The sequence below is a fragment of the Manis javanica genome, chromosome 11, assembly GCF_040802235.1.
Source record: "Manis javanica isolate MJ-LG chromosome 11, MJ_LKY, whole genome shotgun sequence".
NCBI lineage: Eukaryota > Metazoa > Chordata > Mammalia > Pholidota > Manidae > Manis > Manis javanica.
The window spans coordinates 50,500,354-50,524,645 of record NC_133166.1 but is presented as its reverse complement, the minus strand read 5'-3'; the positions used below and the strand labels follow the sequence as shown (position 1 = coordinate 50,524,645).

Sequence of the window (24,292 nt, the reverse complement as noted above, 5' to 3'; positions counted from 1 at the left end):
GTTCTCACAGTCTGAAAATGTGCATTTTTTTCCTCTGTGCTTTGATGGCTAACATTCTTTTTAATGACAGTCATTTCTATAACAGGAAGATGTTTTCATTTGTATTTACTTTTCAGCGTGGCGCAATTATGCAGTTTTGCGCTTCAGTAGTGTCTTGGTACTTTGTGTCTCAAAAGAGAATTACAGTACTTAGAACAGGACTGCAATTTGAAGCAGGTGTTGTGTTTTACTGTTATGCAAAATAACAGTAAAATATAATTGTGGGGGAAATTAAGGAAACAGCTGCAAACTTGGTATGAAAACTGCTGCATTATGATTTGTAAGCAGTTCTTAGAGCTATCTTAACATCAGAGGAGCAGGGACAGATTTTAATTTAGTTAATCCTACTGGCCTAGTTATTAACTGGTGTTTAAAGGACTCACACCTCCCATGATTCAGGAAGAAGAAAGAGAACTCAAAGTGACACTTTGCTTAGAATGCCAAAGTGCCAGAGATTCATGTCTTGGCAGTGCAGTTGTACATTAGGAACATGGGCAAGGTGGGTGTTATTTAGCTGGCTTTGCTAATATGAAGAAGGCAATGATTTGAGTAGAACACTGTGGAATTTCTTAGCTCAGCTAGCATATGGAGGACTACACAAGCCCCGGGTTGTAAAATAATAAAATAAATGGCCTATGGCAGGCCATCTGCCTTTTGCTTGATATTTAAGGTGTTTTGTGCCAAATTTAAATCTAATCTTATTATTCTAAATATTTTTATTTGAGATAGCAGCTAGGATTCCTGGAGCTTAATGGTGCGCATGGCAAATGCATTCTGATGTGGAGCACTTAAAGTAAGAGGGTGGGTTACCCAAGGGTTACCCAAGGACTACCCGTTTTCTTTGCTACACTGATCGATTGCAATAGCTTTGATGCAGGGATTTGCTGTCCTCAGTCTTTGCACACCTGCCATAAACATAAATGTCCTCATTTCTGAACCCAGTGCAGCAAATAATATATTGACATTTATAAAAAGAATCAAACTAAAGCATAATTTTTTAAAAGTATGAAACGAATACTGAGAATTATATAGCACCAAGCAAGAATGAGGTGGTAGATGTAATGGCTGCCCTCCTTTACTGCCTGAAGAGGGGTAGTAATGACCACATCCAAAGTGGTGGTCCAAGGCTGGATGTGTCTGACTTTCCCCCTGAGTGACTGCAGTGTTTAAAGAAATTATATTACATTTAGCAAAAAGGATTTGCCTTACCATAATATTTTTGAGTGGAGTGGATGTGTGTGTGTGTGTGTGTGTGTGTGTGTGTGTGTTTGTGTGTGTGTGTCTGTGTGTGTATATATTGAGAGCTGCTTGTGAAAGAAAAAATTGTGTGTAATATGTGCATAGATTATGTGTTACAGTTAGACACAAGTATCTGTTATTTGCACAGCATTTTAAATTTACATTTGTCATTGTGTTATATGTCTGTGTTAAGTACTGAGATTTCACATTATTAATATAACACCAACTTTGTCCAAACCAAACATTCCAATTAGCAGGGAAGGTTTGGAAGATTCTACAATTTGAGCACAAACCGTTTATAGTTAGACACCATGGCAACTATGGATATGCCCCTTCTGTAATTCATGTTAAGTGCCATAATTATAATTAAAGAGGAAATCTGAGTTTGAATGCCAGTGAGATGACTTGTTAGCAGCTAGCAGTGTCATACGGAGTGTAATGTCCACTCTGAAGTACATGCAGAGTGGAGCTGGCAAAGATTGTATCCATGAGGCAACAGCACAAATTAACATTTTTCTTGAACCAATTTCATGTCCAGGTGTCACATTGGACATCTTTTAGAACACCCTCTTTTTCTTTGTTCTCATTTTATAATTTTCCTTTTTACAGAAACACACGGTGGTATTGATGAGGAGATCCTTGGGTTTAGAAGTTGGCTGAAACACACCATGCCTGCTCCCATCCTTTGCTCCGGAAAGTTGTGAATTGCTCATGCCTATAAGGAGGAAGGATGGCACATGGGATTCCTTCTCAAGGCAAAGTTACCATAACGGTGGATGAGTACAGCTCAAACCCCACCCAGGCATTCACCCACTACAACATCAACCAGAGCAGATTCCAGCCGCCACATGTACATATGTAAGTATCACTCATGAACTTAAAAAAATTAGCAATCAAGAAAATAGAAATAAATTAAGAAAGTCACTAACGGCTTCTGCCAGGGAGAATAAAAGGTGTATGGTCTGGAAAACAGATGACTGTATGTGGTTCCAAACAGAGCTTGGAGGAATAGCCTACATCTGTGTAAGATTTCAGATTTTCAGAGAACTTTCAACCACACTTGGACATTAGATCTTGTGAACCTCTGAGGGGTGGGTAGTAGGTTGCCTACATGTTGTAGATAATAACAGAGAGGTTAAGGTATTTGCCTAATATCACACAGGTAATTTTGGCAGTGTCTCTTGAACCCCTAGTTCAATTTGCTTTACATTATACCACTTGCCCCCATGATGAAGTATTTCTATAAAATTTAAGTAATTTTTCCCCCACACCTCACCCCCACTACCCCTTCACATTCAGCTGGAAAATAGGCCTAATTGATGCTAATTGTCCAGCCACTGCTAAGTCCATTGTCTTGCCTGTTGCTTGTGGAACGTGTGCTGCATACTGCGGGACTCAAACAATACAGGGAACAAAGGATTGAGGGACAGTGGAACAGTTGGTTCCAGGAATTGTACTTTTCTCTCACTCCTTAATACTATTGAAGTCATGGTGCCTGTTTAAACTGTTTAAGGAACAAAGTGTGGGAGAAAAAATCCAGAGGCCAGGATTTTTGCAGCACCTGGATGCATACCAGCTTTTTTCTGTTCCTCTGCTTCAGGATGTGCCCGGCTTTCAGCAGAAGGGGCAAAAGGTCACCATCTCCCTTGTTTATTCAATGCCTGGTGCTCATTCTCTACTAGACCCTTCCAATGTCTAACATGAGTCTTTCATAGTAGGACTAAACCTCTTTGAAAACTATTGTATAGTCAAGAGAGAAAGGAGGTTAGGATTCTGTTGCCTGTGTTTTTGCCTTTCTGAGCAAAACTGAACTCGGGGCATGCCCAAGTCACAAGCTCTTTTTTCACTAATTGTTTTATTTGGGCTTTTAAAAAAATAGCCTGCTCCCCACCCCCCGATACACACACAAACACAAACACCCCCCTAATTTAGAAACACTAACCAAATAAAAAGATCTTTCTCTTGACTGCCTGAATGTTAGTGTAAATTCTAGGATGTTACTTTGCAAGTATATTCTGTAGAGCCACTCCATTAACCCATGATGAGATTTCTGGAAAAAAAAAAAGAGAAAGAAACCCTTGTAAATGGTTAGTGCTAAACTATTACTATACATTCTTTAAATCAGAATATATTCAAGAGTATGAAGCATTACTAACATGATTTTAAAGAAAAGTTTTTGAAGTGAATAAGATTTCTCTTTGTTAAAATGGCTTTTCTGAGCAATAACTACGTGTTCACTTGAAATATTCCTTGTACTCTTATTTCTAATAATTTCTATTTCTTCAAATATGTTATAGAATTTGTGTAAGCTGGATTTAGGATACTTTTAGTTGTGTTTTGCTACTGTAACATTTTGTACTTAAGAATTTCAAAGAACTTTATGGATTCTATAACCTCCAAGCAAAAAAAAAGAAAAAAGTATGTTTTGCTCTCAGATTCCTTGGAAAATGATAGGGAATTTCAGCTTAGTCTCCATGTTTGTGGCCATAAGATTCCACTGGTGAACTATGAATGTACAAAGATATTTTAAAAATCATGTAACCTTAGAACTGATCTGCTTAGATCTAGCCATGAAAAATTCAAAGGATCAAATTATGCCTTTTCTGAAAAAAAAAAGGCTTGAAAAAAAGGGTTTGCAATGGCAGCCTAGACAGCTGTGTAACCCTTTGCCAGACTTCCTACCTCGAAGTATAGGATTATGCCATGATCTGGTTGCAGCTTGCCTTTTCCCCTTCATCACCCACTAAGACCTTCCTATCTGGCCCCTTTGTTCCAGCCACCTAAGTTGGCTCACTATCATCTGAGCATACCTTGGGCCTTTCCGTCTAGGTTCCTGCTTCCACACAGCTGAGACACTCACTTTTATGCTCCGCTCATCAAATGTCTCAGAGCCAGTTCAGGGCCCCTACATCTGTGAAACCTCTTCTGTCTCTCCCAGTCCAAAGTGACTGTGACCCCCTCCCCCGACCCTGCCGTGACACCCCTAGTCCCTTAGCATTACTTCAGACCATACCACCTCTATTAGTATTTCCCTCTGTCCCTTTTTCTTAGTCTCTCCCTCTCCCTGCCTCCCTCCCTCCCTCCCTATTACATCATTCGTTTCTTAAAGGCAGGGATTGTACAGGTAACAAGTGTTCAGAAATACTGATTGATGGATGGATCAATTGATTTAACTGTGCACTGAGATGAGAACTTGTGTTTGAGATGTGGAGATTTTCACTGGAATTCTTCCGGCCTGTCCTAATGTCATGTGTTTTATGAGGTGCATGTGGATTGTCAAGATGCTGGCTTCCCTTTTCCTTGGCTTTATGTTTTTGTGCTTGTCCCTTTAGCACAGTGACTGGCCCATACTAGGTGTTCATGTATGTTGGTTAATGCAATCATATTATACTTCTGTTTATTTACAGAAAAGATTGCCCTTAGTCTAAATAGAAACTTAAATTGGCTGGAAAATGTGCATGAAGTATTTAGTCTAATCTCTTCATTTTTTTTTGAAATTTCCAACATGTCATGGCAAAGCTATGCTCCTCTCCCTAAAGATATTTTGTCTTTTTCACTTAAATAGTTGCTTTTTTTTTTTTTTTGCATGGGATTCTTAAAACATTTGCTTTCCTTTTTCACTTAGAACTGAGGTCTGTGAAGACCTGTGATGGATCACCTGGGGTGGAGTTACAACCTTGGTTCCTTAATGATCCCTTATTTTTTATCATATAACCTATCTTGTGGTTTCTCACCTTAGTTAGGGAATAGCTCACTTCCCATTTAATTCAGTTAGTCTCACCTCAGCTTTGTGACCCACCTTGGGCAATTTCCTTCCTTTCATTTTACTCATCTGTTAAACAGTTGCACCAAATAATAGTTGTGGATCTTTTCACCTCTGACATACTAAGATTATGATTGCAATTAAGACAACTTTCATTTGCAAGGTTTTACAAATAAACATGGGTACATAAGACCCAGTCCCCATGTTCATCAAGCTCATCACTGATTTCAGAGTTGTCATTTCAACTGGCTTTTTAAGAGGTTTACTACTTGGTCTTGGCTTGGTTTCTCCTGTGAGTTCTGACGAGGCTGCCACCAAGCTTTCTAAGGGCCACTGGCCTGTGTGTGCCTGTGACACAGGCAAGATTTCTTTTTTTAAAAAAAGCAGTCCTGTATGACCTTGGGAAAGAAAATTAAAGCATAGCTGGATTTGGCAGGGCAGGATTTAACCCAGAATTTGTGTGCCCTTCCCACTTACACTCTTGAGCAATACTGATAGATGTGATGATTGAAAGCCAACAATTACCAGGCTTTCATTTTCCTATGACTCCATAATCTTTTCCAAGCAGAATGTTGAGAAATTTTTTTAGTATTTTTAATGATGGTGGGAAGAGGTGCTAAAGGAACCAGTATAGGTTTGAAAATACCATGGAGATTTTGTATGTTTTTAATTATCTGATACCTAAAAAAATACTACAAAACCTTTTTAGCAGGGTGCTTGTTTCTCCACAGAGAGTGCCATGTTTGGGGAGATCCCTCGGTCCTACGCAAACCAGGATGGTTGCTCACCCTGCTGAAGTTAGTCCCTGCCGGATTGCTTTAAGGATGATTGCTAGGAAGTCCAAATGAAATTTCATTTTCAGTTTTAGTCACTTGACTTGTCTGTGCCTTTGGTTGTCCACACCGCTGGAATATTACTTGGCTCTTGTCCTTTTACACTTATTTTTGGGAGGCAGTGTAGCACAGTGGTTGACTTCTCTGGTGGAATCAGATTGTTGGAATTTAAATCTGGCTGCTCTGTTCACTGGCTTTGTAACCAGCAGCGGAGACTTTTCTGTTATCTTTCTCCATTTGTAAAATGTGAATGATACAAGTAGCACCTATCTCAAAAGGTTGCTGGGAAGGTTAAAAACAATTATTACATGTCAAGTTCTTAGAAGAGTGCTTAGTACATAGTCTATACTTAGTAAATGCTATCTGTTATCATTAATGATTGTTTTATTTATTCTGTACTTTTTATTCTAAGCTCTGTCAATTCATTTTAAAAAATCACGGAGTATAAATAAGTGAATGAATAAGAAAAATCACTCGTAAGTTTTGTTATGTCTTCCTCAAGGAGTCATGATCAGCCAACTTTTTTGGGTGGGATTTTTTAGTTCTCAGCGCTGGCAGGTGTCCTGACTTCTTAGTATTTGTCAAAATCATTAACTGAGTGACAGTCCAAGGAGGGAAGGAATCCTGTAAGCTTGAGTGTTGCCTGGTTCTCTGTGGAATTACAGTGGCCTTCTTCCACTTGGGCTTGTCTCAGACCCTTGTAACCCCATCATTTTCTTAGGCTCCCCACCTATGGCTGTGGTTAAAACAGAAGCATTAAGAGTTAACCCTAATAACCAAGATTGAGTGCAAAGGGCACAGTTTGGGCTGGGGAATGAGGATAATATTCACATGGTAGTTGAGAATATGGTCTGATATCAGAGATCTCAAAGTGCTGGTCCCACCAGTTCATATCTTGGCTGGATGATAAGTGAACAAATCACTGAACCTCAGTCTTCTAACCTGTAAAATGGGTTTAGTGACCCTTTAGGATGGTTGTGAGCCTTAGGTGAGATGATGTATATGATGTATAGTACCTGAAAGATACCATTTGATAAGTAGATGCTGTGATAATATTTATGGTCTTATCTACATGATAAGATCCACTTGAACCTGGGTTAAGTGTTAACATCTTCCTTTCCGAGCTGTTTGGTGTATAAAACCTGACAAATCTGTGTTCTTGTTACTTTGTTCACTGTATAGCATCTGCTGGTGTTTACCTGGGCATTGATAATAGAAAATGATTTGAAGCTCTCAAGAGTATCAGGGTGATCATTCCATGCCACATTCTTACAGGATTTTGTTGTGATCTGAAGTTTCATTCTTACGTGGTAGGAAGTAAATGTTTATTTTAGATGCAAAAACAAAGTTATAGAAGAGCTTCATAGCATGTTCCCATTTGGTTAAAAAAAAATACAGAAAAGTGTATTTTGACTTTGTATTTTACATAATTCTATGTAATTTGAACTTTTTTAGAACGACTATAATATTTTTATAGATAAAAATATTTTTTAAAAGAATGATAAAAATGTAATTTGTCTACAAGATTGTTCTGCTTTGTCTACCAGATATGCATTAAAGGCTCGCTTGAATGTAAATATATTTTCTTTGAGCCTAGAGCATCCTTGGGTGGCACCTTCTTCTATGTTACATTGTAATCAGGGAACAGACCAAAGGCTGTGCATCGGTTCAGTGTAATTCATCTCAATCAAATGGGAAGAAGAGAGCTGTGCCAAGGATGCGGCCGACTTCTTAGTTTTATACATGAAGGGATATTTTCTTAAGAAGAGACATTTTTTATGTTGATACTCATTTTTGGAAACCAGCAGAGTGTACAGAGTCATAACTAAACAGCTTGCTGTAGTAGGCTACTTAACAGTGTTTCAAGGAACCTGCCTTCCTGTCCTGTCTTGATCAGGACCAAGGTCTGTGACTGTTAGTAAGTTGGGCCTTTATGAATTTTAGGGTCCTCACCAGCTTGTGGACTTGAGGCCCGGTAGCACCATTCCCTCCCTCTGCAACTGTCTAGGATTTCTCCTATTTCTTACCTCTTCTTTGGTCTATTTGAAATTAAGAATGCAAATCCCTTATCGTAGTGATATTCTGTAGGGAACAGTTATAATAGTGGGGCATCATGGGGCGGCGATGGGGGAAGAAGAGAAAATGACTCCTCTAACTCTGACACGGGAAGGAGTACTGTGAATGAATGAGTGAATGTCTGTGGCGCTGCAACACTGCACTTCACTAACAAGATGGAAGTTCGTCCTTTCGCTGCAGGGCTGGGCTGCATTAGCTGTTTGAAAATAATTCTAAACATTTTCCTCTTGGTAAGCCACTTTCTCATTCTCATTACAAATTTATCACTGGCCTGCGCATTAGCATGACCATAATTTTTGTTAATGTTTCCAATCTGAAATTCGTCATGGAGATGCTGAATGGCCCTTTCGGTTTGCGCTCATATAAAAACACAGGGTATTTTTCTTTTCCTCTCTCATTTCTTTCTTAAAGTAAGTTCTTTTTCCTATACTCTCCCTGAGGGTATTGGTCTTGTGGTCCATGACAGTTTGACTTTGTCTTATAACTGACTTTTTTTTCCTATTCTATAGATTTCTTTGTTTGCATTTGAGCATTTAAAATGCAACCTAAAATAAGGGTTTTTTTTATTCAGATGGATTTGTTCTTAGAACCCTTGATGTATGTTGTATAAGTGTGTAGTATTTCTTGTTTGCTTGTCTTTTGATTACTTGATTCTGTTGGAGGGTGAAGAATTCTGACAAATAAAGCAGATCCTATCCACCGTGGTACACTTGAATTTCAAATTCTGAAATACTTACCTGCATATATAGAGGTAAAGAAAGATACATAGGGCAAGTGTAGCCACAGTCAATCGATAGAGATATACTAAAGCTGGGAAACTGTCAGATGACCTCTCCTTTTGGACTGACTTAAATATACTTGAGTTACTTAGATGTTTCAGTAGCTGTCCAGACACGATCAGGCTATAATTTCAATATCAGTATGGACAAAACTACCATACTTGTGCAGACCACCATATTAGTCTGCTTTTTTTTTCAAATTTAAAATTACACTTGGAGGCTTTGTCTATGTAAAAACACTAACTCTGCAAAGAGGAAACTGTTGGATTTATTGGCCCTTTCAGTATTTGGGTTTGCATATTTTTGTTCTGTTTTGCTTTGAAGATTTTTTTCCTTCAGTTTCTCTCCCTGTAGGAGGATAAAATGTATGCAAGTATGAAAATGCATTTTTGTAGTCTTCTCACTGTTTTCTTTACCAAAAACCCAGAATATAAACCCTTCTAGTTGGTTCAAATTTTGTGTAGTTTTTAATATTAAGTAGAATGGCTTTTGACACTAGTTGAAGTCAGAAATCAAAAAACAAGTATCATTTAATAAAGAACACAGGCAAATTTTCAGTAGCTGATACTATGGAGCTTTAAAATTCTAAGTGAGAATTAAACCAATTTTGAAGTTCCTCTGTTGTTAGTAACTTCCTTAAAAGATTTCAGGGCCCTACACTGTAATATAGACTCTCCTTAAACCCATTTATTCCTTTGTGTAGACAGTCTCTGAAACCTTTCAGCTCAAAGATTTGATAATTCTTAGATTGGAAAAATGCTTTCTCCCATCTTGCGGTGGGCTTTTTTGGCATTTATACTGATTGGCTAAGAAAATAGGCTTACTTGTGGTATTCGGTTTTAGGTATTTGGGCCACAGACCAAGTTTCAATTCGTTTACATATCGTACACTTAGTTTAAAATTTGTTTTGCACAAAGTCTTAAATCTGAATTCAAGAAAAAAATTAAGTCCCCCTTAAGTCACCCACCTCAGCAGGTTTCCCTAAATTCCTGATTTAGCCTTTTGCTTTGACATAGATGTTTTACCAGCTCTGTTTTAATCCTGAGCCTTGGAAAAATTTTCTTCCTTTTGTTTCATTTTGTTTTGCCTGAAGACTTCAAAGATAACCACAGAAGACTATCAGACTGTATTAGACACTTTAAAAAAAATCACAAATATAATACCCATTGCTCTTGGCTCCACTGTATATTTAATATATTCCTTTTTTTTTAAAATTACTGGCTTTTGCATACTGGTCCTGCTTGGGTAGGCAAGGAATATAAGGAGATACATGTTTTATGGAGAAGAGAAAAAATGGGGTATGTGTGAAAGGAGGAGAGAGAGAGCAAAAAGCAAGTGAGAGAGAGACAGAGACAAACAGATATATTCATTAGGTCACTCTTTCTTATAATTAAGATGTTCCTGCCTTGGGCTTGACTTTAATACCACAAGAGCATCAACATCCATAAACATCCATCAACAGGGAGATAAGATAAATTGCACGTTAACTTTTTGTAGTTATGCATGCCAGCCCTACATAGCAGTGAATCCAGTACTTGAAAATATCAAAATAGCAAATTTTGATTGATTGGCCTCTTTTGATCTCTAAGAAGGAACAATTTGTTAGGCCTTTTTAGGTAATTCAAAACTTTAGGTTTGTGTTTCAATATTAAAAAAAAAAATCCATATGACACCTAGTGAACTATGAACTGGCTTTTGAGAAATGTAAGAGTATCTGAAATTGCGATTTCCCAAGGTTCGCCATCTGTTAGTAGCTAGGAAACTTGCCATATGTTGTGCTCAAGTTCTGCCTTTTACCGGGTTAACTTGTTTTCATTTTGTTCTTAACCCTCACATTTTGGATACAGCTGGTAACACTGAAACCTATTTTGACTCACCCAACTTAGAGAAGAGAAGGTGGGGCAGGATGGGTCTTCAGGAAGAAAAAACAGACCAGGAAGGAGGAGGTGTTAACTCCTAAAGGATATTAATTCCTAATTTTCCATAATGCAGTTCAAAGAAGAATCTAATGTTTTCCCCAGTGTGGAAATATAAAGGCTTGGGTATCCTCTTCAGTACAGTGGAGTGAACCCCTTACCTACCCCCTTGTCCACTGACACTCCAGAGAATTCAGAAGGGAAATAATGACCCCGTGGGAGGTTGTTTGCTACACTTTGTGCCCCTTGGTGGCGATTGCTTGTCTGTTTTGCATCTCCCCATCTCGACCCCTCCACAACGTTAATGGCAGCCGGCACGCTCCACTGTTTATCTTGGAATTTGATACCATCATCTTGGCAACCAAACTGGGACCTTTACTGCTCAGATTGTTTGTCATTTGTTGTTAATTATCTGTTACCATAAATTCTGCACTTAGAGAAAAAAGGGAAGGTTTTGAAGTATTTTCTCTAACATGTAAGTGGAGCTTCGTTTTCTGTGGACAAAAGAGGGAAAAAAATCAGCCCTTTTGAGAACTGGTTTCAGGGAAAGCAAATGCCCTGTTTTTCAGACAGGCTGGGTTAGATCCCACTAATGCATCCAAAATTTGCAGCAAAAAAAAAACCGTTGCAATTTAGCAGTGGTCTGTATTTGTGAGAGCTACTCCTATTCAAGGAAAATAATTAACTTTACATAAGGAGTTCTGCTTTTATGGCAATCTCTTTGTGCCATAATTGGGTTTTGCATGTGCGGGAGTCTGTTTCTTGCAGTTGGTTCCTCCCTTTCAAAGGTTATTAAGACAAAGCAGTCCAGAGTGAAAAGTAGCTTTTGCTTACCTGCCTTTATGAGGTGTTTATTTTGTTAAGTGTGGAATTAAAATGAGCGCTCTGGCCATTAGTGGATTTTCATCATGCGCCCACACTCTGCAGGGAAGGTTGTGTCACCTTATAAACAAACAGTGCTGTTCTGTGAGGTGCGGTACCAAGGGCTGCAGGAGCCACTGCTGGACTTAATATCTTAGTGAAGCTGTAAACAGAAGAACATGAGAAAGGAAGAATGAATGCCTGTATTTTGGAGGGGAGTATAGTGGCTGTTGGTAAGCAGAAATCTAGGCACACTTAAAAAGACAAAAATGAAATAACTTGAAACATTAAAAAAAAAAAAAGTGTATCCAGAATCCTATGTGTCTCTCCACCCTGGTGTCCCTTTACATGTGTTCACTTATATCATCCACTACTAGGGTCTCATCTTTACTATGGGAATAGTAGTAATGCATATGCTTCAGTAGATCTTGGTGAGGGTTGTACTGGATGATGCTTAGTGCTTAGGAAAGCACTTAGCGCAGTATCTCAGTGCTGAGTGCATGGAAGGTATTATTATTAATAATGCTGTTTATCATGACTTGACTGTAAGACATTAACACTTGAGCTTCCACAGAGTTTTAATGGCCACACATGACCCATCATCACCATAACTTTTTTGTTGCCCTTAAGTTTGGTATGTTTGTTTTATTGTTGAGAAGTTTTTGTGGGTTTTTTGTTTTTCCCTCATTTTCAAGTTTTTAGGGTTGTGCTATCTCCCAGGGGATTCCCACACTGGATGGAAGAGAAAGATTGAGTCTCTGTTAACCTACTGATAGCCAGGGGCACAGACTTAATAAACACTTAGCTCAGCTCCCAGCATGCTGCCTGGGACAGTGTAACTCTCAGAGATGTGCCTTTTATCCAGAGTTTTGGGATTTGCTTGGCTCTCCTGCCTTGGGTTTCTACAGAACCAGGAAATGTTCTTCCCAGGCTTATCAAGAGCCATGATAATAGTCTTGTCCCTGAAATAAAGCTCTACTTCTCCATATTCTACTTCCATTATCCTTTTAATCCCTCTCAGTGTGTTTTAAAGGGAGTACAGTAGGTGTGTGTATGCTAGTTTAGAACACAGATTCCAGTCAGATTTAGGAATAACAAATGAGTATTAAAATTAGTGTTTTCTGACTCAGTAATAGTTTGAAGATGAGAATAAGTGGCCATGGGGGAGGAGAATAGAGGCAGGAAAGAAGTACCCTCAGACTGTTCTGGGGGAGGCTGGGAAAAGGATTTAACACATTGGATATTTTAGAAGCCATCAAAACTCAGATGGGATCAGATTACCTGACAGCACATCTGAAACATGAAACTCTCGCCCTAAACCACGCGATCAAGTTAAGCTCAAAATTCAAGGCCTCTCCCTAAGACTGGCCTCTGGGTGAGCCTCAGTATGGATCGCACAATGATTTCCTTTGAGCGGAGCAACGATTACAGTAAGGTTTTTATGGCCAATTTAGCCTCTACATTGGTGCCAGCCAGACATTTGGCAGCAGTTAGTGCCAACTTTGGTGATCTGTCCACCGATTTTCCCCCAGGTCCTCAGTCCATCTGGATTTGGTGCTGACATTGAAGGGAAGATACATTGTAAATCCAACTTTCTAGGCACATTTCCTGAATTTTTTGTTCAATTTTTCCAAATGGAGAGGTATTGAGAGGTGCGGGAGAGCAGTAGGCTGGTACACTACCCTAAGCTTTGAGGCTCGGAATAATGTTGAGAGCCCCCCTCCCTAATGCTGTGTTCTCCCTCCGCCTTTGTCTCTTCCTTAGGGGAGCACCTACCCTCTGTCTGGATTAGGGGAACCCTTTATGAGTACAGATGGTCGCTGACTTACAATGATCCTGCTTACGAGTTTTTGACTTCACGGTGGTGCGGAATCTATACGCCTTCAGAAGGAACCCTACTTCAACTTTTGAACGTTGATCTTTTCCCAGGCTAGGGATGTACTCTACTATCTTGGGTAGGATCCTGTCTCATGGTGCTGGCCAGCGGCTAGGGCAGTGAGCTCCCTGTCAGCCATGCGATCAACAACCGAAACGCTGACAACCATTCCGTATCCATACAACCATTCTGCTTTTCACTTTACACTTTATTATAAAATAGGCTTTGTGTTAGATAATCTTGGCCCACTGTAGAGTAACGGAAGTATTCCAAGCACATTTAAGGCAGGCTAGGCTAAGCTATGGTGTTTGGTAGGTTAAGTGTGTTGAATGCATTTTCAACTTAGGATATTCCAGCTTTTGGTGGGTGTATGAGGACGTAACCCTAGTTTACGTCAAGGAAGATCTCTACTCAGAGTACTCACAAGCAATGCTTTTTCCCTTGTTTGCACTCATCATAAATGTATTTTGTGGTTGCTTGTGGAATGACTCTTTGCCACTAGGCTAGGTTGTAAGCTCTATGAAGGCAGCAACTATTTATTTTTTGCCTGCCTCTGTCTACAGCACTATCACAAGCACATTCTACATGACACTGTACAAATACTTGAATGAATGAATGAAAGTTGAGTTTGCAAGGTTTCACTGTTCTCTTACTATGTGCTTTCTCAAGAAGTTCATGCTCCTGTAATCATCCATTCATTTTGACCACATGTATTTAGACTTGATGGTATACTTGGCTTTAAAAAGGGTAACTTATGTAAGTCTCCCCTGTTTTTTTCAGGGTGGAGCTGGATGAAGCTCAGAGTGAGTATTTCTGATACTCCTACACTAATGCTATTATCTATCCTGTTTTCAGTTGACATGTACGTTGACAGTAGTAAACTCTCATTTCTAACATAGGAAAAACATCAGTTTCACTTCCAACTTGACCCTAAAGATTTGGGTTTCTGTATTGCTCTCTAACTTAAAAACTGAGGCATTTTAGAAATTCTCTTGTTTTAACTTCTTACAAAATGCTCGTTTATTGATCCTGTGGATTCACCAATTGGTTGGAAGCATGAAATTAGTTAGGATATATTTCAGTCTGGTTAGCAGGAGTCTGACTGACAACTTCCCCTAATATGTGGAGTTTGCCTGAAGTGAAGACCATGAAAATGGGTCATCTGTTGTGGGACGCATGCATTTTTCATAAGGTGAACTGCTTTCATTCTGTACTCTTATGTTTTTTTTTTTTTTTTTAGCAATTTCACATTTTCTTTGAAATAGTAAACTCTCCAAGCTCTTAGAGAATAACTATTTTGACAGAAATCTGTGATTTAGGCTAAGTACAGGGAGCACCATCATGAAAACATTGTTTTATAGCGATTGAAAACGTTTTTAAAATTTGACGTAAAGGGAAAGACAAATGAAATTCAAAGTACATATGTAATGCAGTTCTAATTATGGGTGACTAAACCATAAACCTCTTGAAAATCAAATAACTAAAAAAAAAGCCTGTATAAAGAACCAAGCTGAAGAAAGAATTTTACACAGAGCAGAACTAAAAGAAGGGGAGAGAATAAGGAAGAGAGGCTTGCATCGCAAGCACTTTGCAGGAGGAAGTTTTTTATTTAGGTGACTGACTACATTTTGTCCCTAACTGTCCCCATGACAGTGTCTGCTGGGGAACGTGTTGTTGCGTAATTCCACTTTCTGGAAATGCCCTTTGGCTGAGGACCTAATTGAGTTTCTGAACTTGAGCGCTGCACTAGAACTGGGGGAGCTTTTTGCCCTGCAGGTAGAAGCGGGTTGATAGGGCTGCCTTTCTGATAAGGTGCTGTAGTGCCTGGTGGTGACATTGTTTAGGTAAAGTATGGTTTGGAATTGAGGAGTCAGTGCTCCTGAGTAGATGAAAATCTGTCTTTAAAATAGGGAAGACACCAAAATCCACACGTGCAATTTAAATGAGCTTGTATTCTGCATTATAAATATGCACCGGATGCCAAGTAGAAAACCGGAACACTCTCTCAGGATGCTGTTAGGGCCAGCGGAATCTCATTAGGGACAGCTTCAAAGATCAGTTCCTCGTGTCCATAAAAACAAGTGTAAATTATCTGGTGCGCGCCTGCTGTGAGCAGTTGCGGTGTTGCATTATGCATGATTCCAGGCTGCACAGAAGAGACACAGGCTGCATGGAGTTCTGCAATATATGTGGGGATTTCTCCACTCATATATATATATATTTTGGTGCTGAGCCCTACATTTTGGAAATTTATTGGTGTGTTTCAGTTAATGGAGGGTGCCATATATAACCTGCTCCCACATTTTTGATAAATTGAAGTCAGTTCAGAGAGGCATGATAAGGCCCTGAATTGTTTATATGATCAACCAGTCTACTCAGATTTATGTATCTCGTTTGCTCACATAGAGTCAGATTAGGAGGTCACAAATGTGTTCAGTGCACATAGAATTGAAGGTGTTTGTTTCCACTGTTCTTGTCCTCCTTTTGGTTAGATTTTAAAAATCAGTATGATTGCTCAGTAAATTAAAAAAATGTAGTTATGTTTAACATATAATAGTTTTGGTATAAATGACTGAAGGTCTGGAATATATTCCTGAGCTTCCCTGTGTGAAGAGATAGAGAAGCAAGTGTTCAGTGTTGAAGAACAGGGACTCTAGAATCAGATTGCCCAGGTTTAAGTCTCGGTTGGCTTCTTATTAGCTGTGTGACTTTGGGCAAGTTACTTGGCCTATCTGTGTTTTCATCTGTAAATGAGAGGACAAATTAATACCTATCTCATAGAGCTGTTGTGGGTGTTAAATCAATTGAGTTGCTTCTAGAACTTTTCCTGGACACAGTAAGTCCTATCTAAGTGTTTGCTCATGTTGGTGTTATCATCATTAGAGCAGAATGCCTCCCTGTGCAACTAGGGTCAATGACATTGACACTGAGTTCATGAGCTTATGTGCACTTGAGTAGACATGCACACTTGATGCTGAGGGCAGGCAAAGTCAGGGAAGGACTACTCGGGTGAATTGGCCAAAGCCATTAAAAATGTAAAATATTTAGTTGATGGGTATTTTTCTGGTCCACCCAGGGAAATAACCATGAGGTTGGGGGGAAAGAGTAAGAAATAGCAAGAAGGAAGCAGTTTCCCTGTCATTGTGTAAAAGAGACATTAACATCTTCTTTTCCCAGTTACCTCTCAGAGCCTAATCCCGGAACAAGGAGCATATGGGAGAAAGATTAAAAGAGCAGTCTTACACAGCATCACATGGCTTAAATACATAAGGTGCCAGCACCCTTTTCCTCCATTTTGAAATTTGCAGTTATAAATACAAGGTGATAGCTAAAATATCATTTCCCTCTGGGCTGGAAGCTCTGTCAGGGCAGGGCTGATGCTGGCTGATCTTGAATTCTCTGCAGGGTCCATTGGCCCAGTAATTAAATACATCTTCAACAAATCAATCAACAGTATGTATTTCTTCTGTCATTTTGTCCTTGTGGTAAATTCTCTCTGAACTTAAAATCTTCCCATCCTTGCTAGAAGGTCATCCTTGCTATTGCTTTGCTCACCCAAGCACTAGTTACTGCCAGCCTTGCTTGCTTCAGTGTTCCTCCTTAGAGTTTGCTGGAAGTGTCCCTGCCGCCTCCTGTCACTCACTCATCTATATCCGAAGGATGGTTTCTTGGTAGGGTTCATATTTTGGCATTAAGTGATGGAGGCCTCTTTTGCAATTCTGCAGCCCACTAATGCATTTACTTGGAAGTGAGACCCTCTAAAATATTTACGTAACAGAAGGAGTTGTTTGGCTTGATGGGAGCCTTGACCACCATATACTGGAAAGGGAGATGATGAGCAAGATGAGTGGGAAGTCTGGGAGAAGTTTGGTATCCTTGAAAATGTTTCAATTAATGAATTTATCAGTATTTACTAGAAGTAGCATGGAGTCAGTGAGACGGTGGCTGTTTTGCCTCATATTTTTATCCCCAGGGCATAGCACAGTGTCTGCTGCAATAAACAAATAGTTATTGGTGCAGAAATGAATAAATGAATGTCTTCTTGGGTCTAGCAGTCAGAATAACAGAATTATAAACCACACATCCTTTTCTGCTGGGGGTAATTTGCCTATTAGGAGACAATCAAATGCACCTGGATTAAATAATTTTTGATAAAATAACCACGTATGCATTATTATTAATAGGTTATCTAGGTGTACTTTTCTAGACATGGATCTGATGAAGGTCACACAGGACTTCTGGTTTGCAGTACAGTCTTTATGACCCTTGTGAACAGAAGGTCTTTAAAGAACTTACAGTTTGGGGCAGATGATATATCCTGAGTAAAGCCTTTTTTGGAGTATCGATTTAATTCTATTAAATTGCTTTACAATTTTATTACCTGGTTTACCCTGTAGACAAATCCCAGGATTGTCAAAATGTTTTCAGATCTGATTCTTGTCTCAAACATGAAAGAAGGTAGGCTCCCTGTAGGCGGCATGCTGTAATGGAAAGCAGTATGAATCAAACAGGAGCAGCTATTTTCTGCCCTGGAAGATTACACATTCCTTTTGTTTCATAGTATCTCCTCCTGTTCTTACCACTCTTGTGCCCCTTTGTTCCTCTCAAGTCTGGCAGCATCTTCTGGACCCCGGAACTCTGGGAATCACTGCCATTTCTTACTCAGAGACTCTGCACATATGGACAGCAGTTGCATTTTTGCTGGTATGTGGGAGTGGAGAAATGTGTGACCATATGCCATGGACTTGGGTAATGACTTACATTTCAAACACGTTAAATGGTTTCTGGACCTCTGCTTTGTGCTGTGTGGAAATTAGCAAACCTATATGCTTCTAGGTCTTTTCCATTTAGAGACATGAAGATGGAAGGTTGGATGCTTCAACACAATAAATTTTACAAAGTTCACTTTGACTATAGTTTTGAGACCTGACTATAATTGAATACCAAAGATGGAGGGTAACTTTCAAGGCACGTCCATTTTTGAGATATTCTCAGAGGTTACTATTTGGAAATGATGTCTCTGTCCAAAAACAGTGTTATTGCACAGAAAATTGCTTCTGTTATCCATAACTGATCTTGGCATCACTTGGTAGACCATTCAAGTGTGTCTTCTTCATTAAAGAGCATATCCAGCCACATGCAATTTCTTTCTTGGAAAATGCTCTGTGACAGGTGTAAGGTATCACCTCAAACTTGCCTATGTTAAAACTGCAGCTGGGTCCCTGTTGGGCTTGGCTGTAATCCTCTTTGCCTAGGGTGCTACACATCTAGCCATCAGTATGACCCTAGCCGAATGCTTAGGATGTTGGCGCAATGGCTGGCATCTGGGCATTGGTTCAGGTGCTGGTATTGAGCCAGAAGTACCTGTTAGATTTTAACAACTGAGCATCACAGAAGGTAGGAGAATTTTTCCATCTCTGTTGCTTTCCTGGCAAGTTCAGAGATGGCATTTGGCAGCAACCTTCACACTGAGTTCTAACTGTTGAACTTCATAATAGGAAAATTACCTAGTAAACCTCTAGTTGTTGGTGACGATTAAAATTACTTGTTCTGGAATCCTCAAGACCCAAGTTACTAGGCAGAGAAGTTCATAAAATATACATTGTGAGGAGTCCAGCTAGTGAATATATTGGTTCGTAGCAGGCTACATTTCACTATAGAAATTATACGTTTCTATTGTCTGTATAGAAATATGTGTATATGTGCACATACACATACACCCACAGATAAGTAAAGGCTTAAAATTAAACATAGATGGGAGCGCTTACTGAACATTTCTGATGGCTATCTAAAAACCAAATAAAACACTGGACATTGTTTGTATGTGGGTTGAACACCTTAGCTAACATTACTCACCCAGTTGACCTTGTTTTCTATTGAGGGCACCAAGAAGCCACATTATTAAGCATATTGGGTCAACCCAGGTTCAAGGTAACATCATTTTTCTTTCTGAGGAGATGAAAAGGTTTTCAGGTAGATTGTTTTTTTTTTCTGTTCCATACCGGGTGGGGGTAGCATGATTTTTGCATGACTCTGGGTCTGCTCTATAAATAAGTAAATTCAGTCTTTTGTTTTAAGTGTAATCAGCAAGATTGCATTTGCATTGCTTGTAAGTGAATCACATAAGTGAAATTACATTGCCTGCATCTCATTTGGTATCATAAAATGTTATGGGATGCAGGCTGTTTTTCTCCAACTAAAGTGTCTTGAGTTAGTATTAGGGTGCTTGCTTTCATTTTCCTTTGTTACCAAATTTGTGCATTCTACAGAGCTAGGGCTCATATTTTCACTTACGTTAGTTGCTGGAGAAACACTTGTTTGTGTTCTCTAGAATGAGCTAAGATATTGGTTCAGTGGGGGGTAAATGGGAGTTTTAAGACTATCTCATGTCGTGTAGCAAGTGACTGCTAATGGCTTTCTGTTGTTTGTGGCAACTTCTGCTTACTAAGAGTAAATGCCAGTCACTGTTGGTTGGAAGTATAAAGCAATCTGAAGCTTTTCAGGCAATTGGCTACAGAAAATGGTTTACATAAAACAAAAACAAAAACAAAAACTTCATTTAGTCACCATTTTTTTAGTGACTAGTATTAATTACATATCTTAATTGGCTCTTTGAAAGGTATCTTTAAGGTGGATGTCTGAAAAGTCATTCTGAGATTTCCTTTGATTGTTTTCTTGGAAATAAATAAATGAACACAACAATAATGATCACTGACTTCAGAAGTCAGTAATTGCAGTGACAAATGAGAATGCTGTATTTCACAAATCACCCTTCCCCTCCACTGCGGTTTTCTTAATTCATGAATTTTTAACATGGAAGTCAAAGGAAAGATAGGCGTTCTTAGGTAACCTATAACAGTGTGGTTATCCACAAAACCTCTGTTTATTAACTACATTATTGATAGAACCCCACAAGGCAGGAGGCAGCCATATTGCTGATAATACTCTTTGTTAAATGTGAAGACTGATTTCACAAAGAAAAGGCATGTCAGCTATAGTGATATACCAACAAACTGAAGGTGGTTGATAACAAATGATGATCTTTGGTTATTTGGAGATGGATCAGCGGAGAGAAATGGGAAGAATTAAATGTGATGAGTGGCAAATGAAAAAGAAGGTAGGGTTTCTTTTCTTCAGAAGAGAAGACTTAAAGATACTAAACTCAAAAGAATAATGAACATTCTAAAATAGGTTATGGTTTTCAGTAAGACTTTGAAGGAGATCTGCAGTTTTGTGTTCTTATATTACTTAAAAAAATATATCTATTTCAACAAAAAAAGCGGTAGACTCAGAGACACTGAGAAAGGACTAGTGGTTGCCAAAGGGAAGGGTTTGGAAAGAGTAGTCAGGGAGGGAGGGAAAAGGGGATTAAGGGGCAGAATAATTCACAATCTCAATAGAGGTAGGCCACTGGGATGGTAGTAGAGCATGGAGAAGACAATTAATGACTCTTAACATCTCACTACGTGGATAGACAGTGACCTCAGTGGAGAGGGTGAGGTCTTGATAATAGGGGTGAATGTTGAACCAGTGTTTTGTGTATGTGAAACCATCATAAGATTGTATATCAATGATACTTTAATAAAAAAATGGATCCATTTTATATGGAAGGAGAGGATTGAGTATAACTTCTTTTCAATTAGTAAACTTTTAATTGAAGCATAACGTACATACAGAGCAGTGTGCAAATTAACTGTGTTCTACTCGATGCATTCTCATGAAGGAAACGTATTTGTCTGACCAGTATCAGATATAGCGTTAAAGATCATTTCTTTGTTTCAGTCTGCAAAATGATATTCTAAAGTCCTAAGAATTGAAATATTATCACAATATACAATAAACTTTTATTAGTAAAAATTGCAGAGACCCTTGTTGCCTTTGCTGTGTGGTTTACAAGGAAGATAATTGTATGCACTGGGATCCCTGTGGCCTCCCTACTATGATGCAGGGGTTAGAGTTGTGTATGTGACTACTGTGACTTTTACTTAAACTGGTCTCTGAAGCATACTTTTCATTTGTAGTCACTGAAGATTTCTTGAAAACTCCTCTCTGTGATTTGAAAATTCTCTGGATAATATTTCCAAATTGATGACCTTCTTGAGTTAAAATAATCTTTTTTTTTAGTCTAGCTTTAAAGATATCTTTATTTTCTACTCCATCACCGTTTTCTCATTGAAAAAATTAACATCCCTCTCCCACTTCAAATGAACAGCTGCACTTTGAAACTAGATCCTTCTTTTGGCTGTAATTTTCCAGATGAGGAGGACCAGGTTTGCTAACTATTTGAAAAGAATTGATTGTGACTGTAAAGCATTTTTATGCTTTCAGGTTTTTTTTCTCTTCAAATTCTGGTGTGTTCCAAGCTAGAAAAAAAGAAAAAAGAAAAAGAAGAAAGGAAACTGGGAAGGAGGGAGGAAAGAAGGAAGGAAACAAAAGAAAGAGGAAGAAATGCCTGGGGGAAGCTGCTAACAAAGCACCTGTAAGCAAGCAGGTCTTACTGGGGAGCAGCCTTGCTTTGAAGGAAAGAGAAAGATAATGGATGATCCTAAATGTTTCACCTGAGAAAGATTATTGGGCTTGAAGTGTGACCATAAACTACTGACCCAGATTTTTCATTTTCTTTTCATAACCTTACCAGCATAAATAAAATCATTTAAAAAATGCATACATACATATATACACGTGAATGTGTGTGTGTGTGTGTGTGTGTGTGTGTGTGTGTGTGTGTGTGTGTGTGTGTGTGTATTCTGTTTGGTGTTGGTACCACCTCTTCCTGCAATACCTGCCTTGCTGAGAACAGTTCTGAGACCATCTCTTTTTTTAGGGTTGTCTTTGGAGCCAGCCCATGGACACCTAAGGAAAGAGTTCTGTGTATTTTCCAGTTATGGAAATCATCTTCACACATCCTCATTCATACCTTCCTGGTGAGACCCTTACAGTACCGGTTCATTGTGCCCAAGGGATAAAATTCATTTGTGATTTCTAACCTTTGACTTTCCGGCTCTGGCTATAGGGCTATTTAGACTCACCATGCTAAATGTCTTCTTTAGTTAGACCCCTCATGAGCATTACTGTGAAGAAATCTCATATACAGAGTATGACAGCAACTTCTACTTGTCCACAGGAGTACAGGATTGATTGCTAGAAAGTTGATGCAAATGATCCTGTATATTTGGGAAATATGGCCTATCAACTTAGAGACTGAAATAATTGCTCATTCTGCTGTTTAGGTGACCAAGATAGATGGCTGATTAGAGATGTTGACTGATTGGTTACCTAACAAGTACCCATTCTTTCTTTTTTTTTAAGGAAACTAACAATCCTAATAGATTATCTGATTATGTATGTGTGTTAAATCTCACAATAATTAGGAAAGAACATTTCCAAATGAACATGAATTACAGCACTGTTTATTTATACTGTTGTGAAAGCTAATAACTTGTCTTGACATAATAGCTGCTTTTGGGCTATCAGTAGTCATGAATAAGTGAAAATATACATACATTTCCAAAAATTTATTTGAATTTTTGCATTTTGATTATACAAAATTATACATTGTTTCCAACAAAAGGTTTGGATTGATACCTCTAATCAGATAGAGATATTATTCTAAAAGTCATTTAGCTTTATTAATAAAATGGCAAATACAACTCTCTTAGTTTTGATACCTATTTTTTGATACCATATTTGCGTATTTGTCATGGTCATTCTTTTATTCACTCATTCATTCAAATATTTATTAAATTCATGCTGTGTTCCAGGCAAGCAAACTGCCTGGGTCTGGGACTGTTCAACAGATTGAAATGATAATCTCATAAATTTATTATGGATGAAATTGGTTCAATACATCATCCAATATCAGCCTTGAAAAAAATTTTCATAGCCTGGAGTATAAAACTACCCCATATTACTTAGATTATTTTTCCATTCTGATGGTTTTTTCCTCATTTTATTTTCTTATCTTGGTTAAACTCTTCTTTTGAGAAGCTCCTTTTCTCTCTCCTTGATGACATCATAGATCTTCTGGACTACAGGTCATACAGCCTGAGTTAGACCAAGGAGACCGTTTAAAAAAGAGGCAAGCAAGGCAGGATAAGGCAAAATCCATAGAGACTGTATCTATAATAGAATAATGACTACCATCTATTGAGTGTTTGCTGTGTACCATGCTACTTGCTAAGTGCCTTGGTACATTATTTTTAAATTCTCACCATATCCCATTTTGCAAATAAGAAAGCTAAGATCAGCAGACGCTGTCCAGAGGCTTGATCGGTGAAACACACGTTTGCCTGGGCCTTTGGATCCTGCTGGTCTGTCAAGGAGGCAACGACAGGCCCATGGATTAAAGATTGGAATTTGACTGCTTTCTTTTATTTTCCAAAAAATGCTCATGATAAAACCATGTGGCATTGCAGTCATGAAAAAGCATGAAGTAAATACAATCCAGATCATAAACATATTTCTGGAATAGTGCCACTGATTGAGGTTCTATAGAGAAGCATGATTTAGGATGACTTTTTCACTCAGATACAAACTCATATATGGAAAAATTCATTATTAGGAGGCCAGCGGAATCCATGAAGAAAAGCATATTGGTTTGAGAAACAAATGGCATGGGCCTCAGTTCTCTCATCTGTGAAATGGAGCTAATACCAGTTGGAGCAAATGCTCTCCAAGGATTCTTGCATTTCAAGCATTCTAAGGTTTTAGTCTGAAGTTACTCAGCATTCCTTGGATTAGTTCCTGGGCTTTTCACTCTATGACCACTGAGATTGGGTGATAGTGTAGGAGAGAGTTACACATGTAAACATTATACTCTCAGATCATGGAATTCCAGAGACAACACTCAAGACTATTAACCCATTCAGCTAAATGCCCATAACTGAGTAAAAATTTAAGAAGGAAAAGGT

At 38.7% G+C, this 24,292-nt stretch overlaps 1 protein-coding gene across 3 annotated transcripts in view; it reads left to right on the top strand.

Annotated features, from left to right (window-relative positions):
• MPPED2 (metallophosphoesterase domain containing 2) overlaps window positions 1–24,292 on the top strand; it is a 162,452-nt gene that overhangs the window by 3,996 nt on the left and 134,164 nt on the right. For 2 of the 3 annotated variants that reach the window (XM_037012136.2, XM_073216356.1), the window contains exon 2: window positions 1,888–2,136. In XM_037012136.2, the coding sequence (XP_036868031.1) occupies window positions 2,009–2,136 (128 nt within the window). In that variant the 5' untranslated portion in view covers window positions 1,888–2,008. Of the gene's footprint in view, window positions 1–1,887; window positions 2,137–14,162; window positions 14,186–24,292 lie in introns of those variants that run through there. The other variant, XM_017681080.3, reaches the window with a different exon arrangement.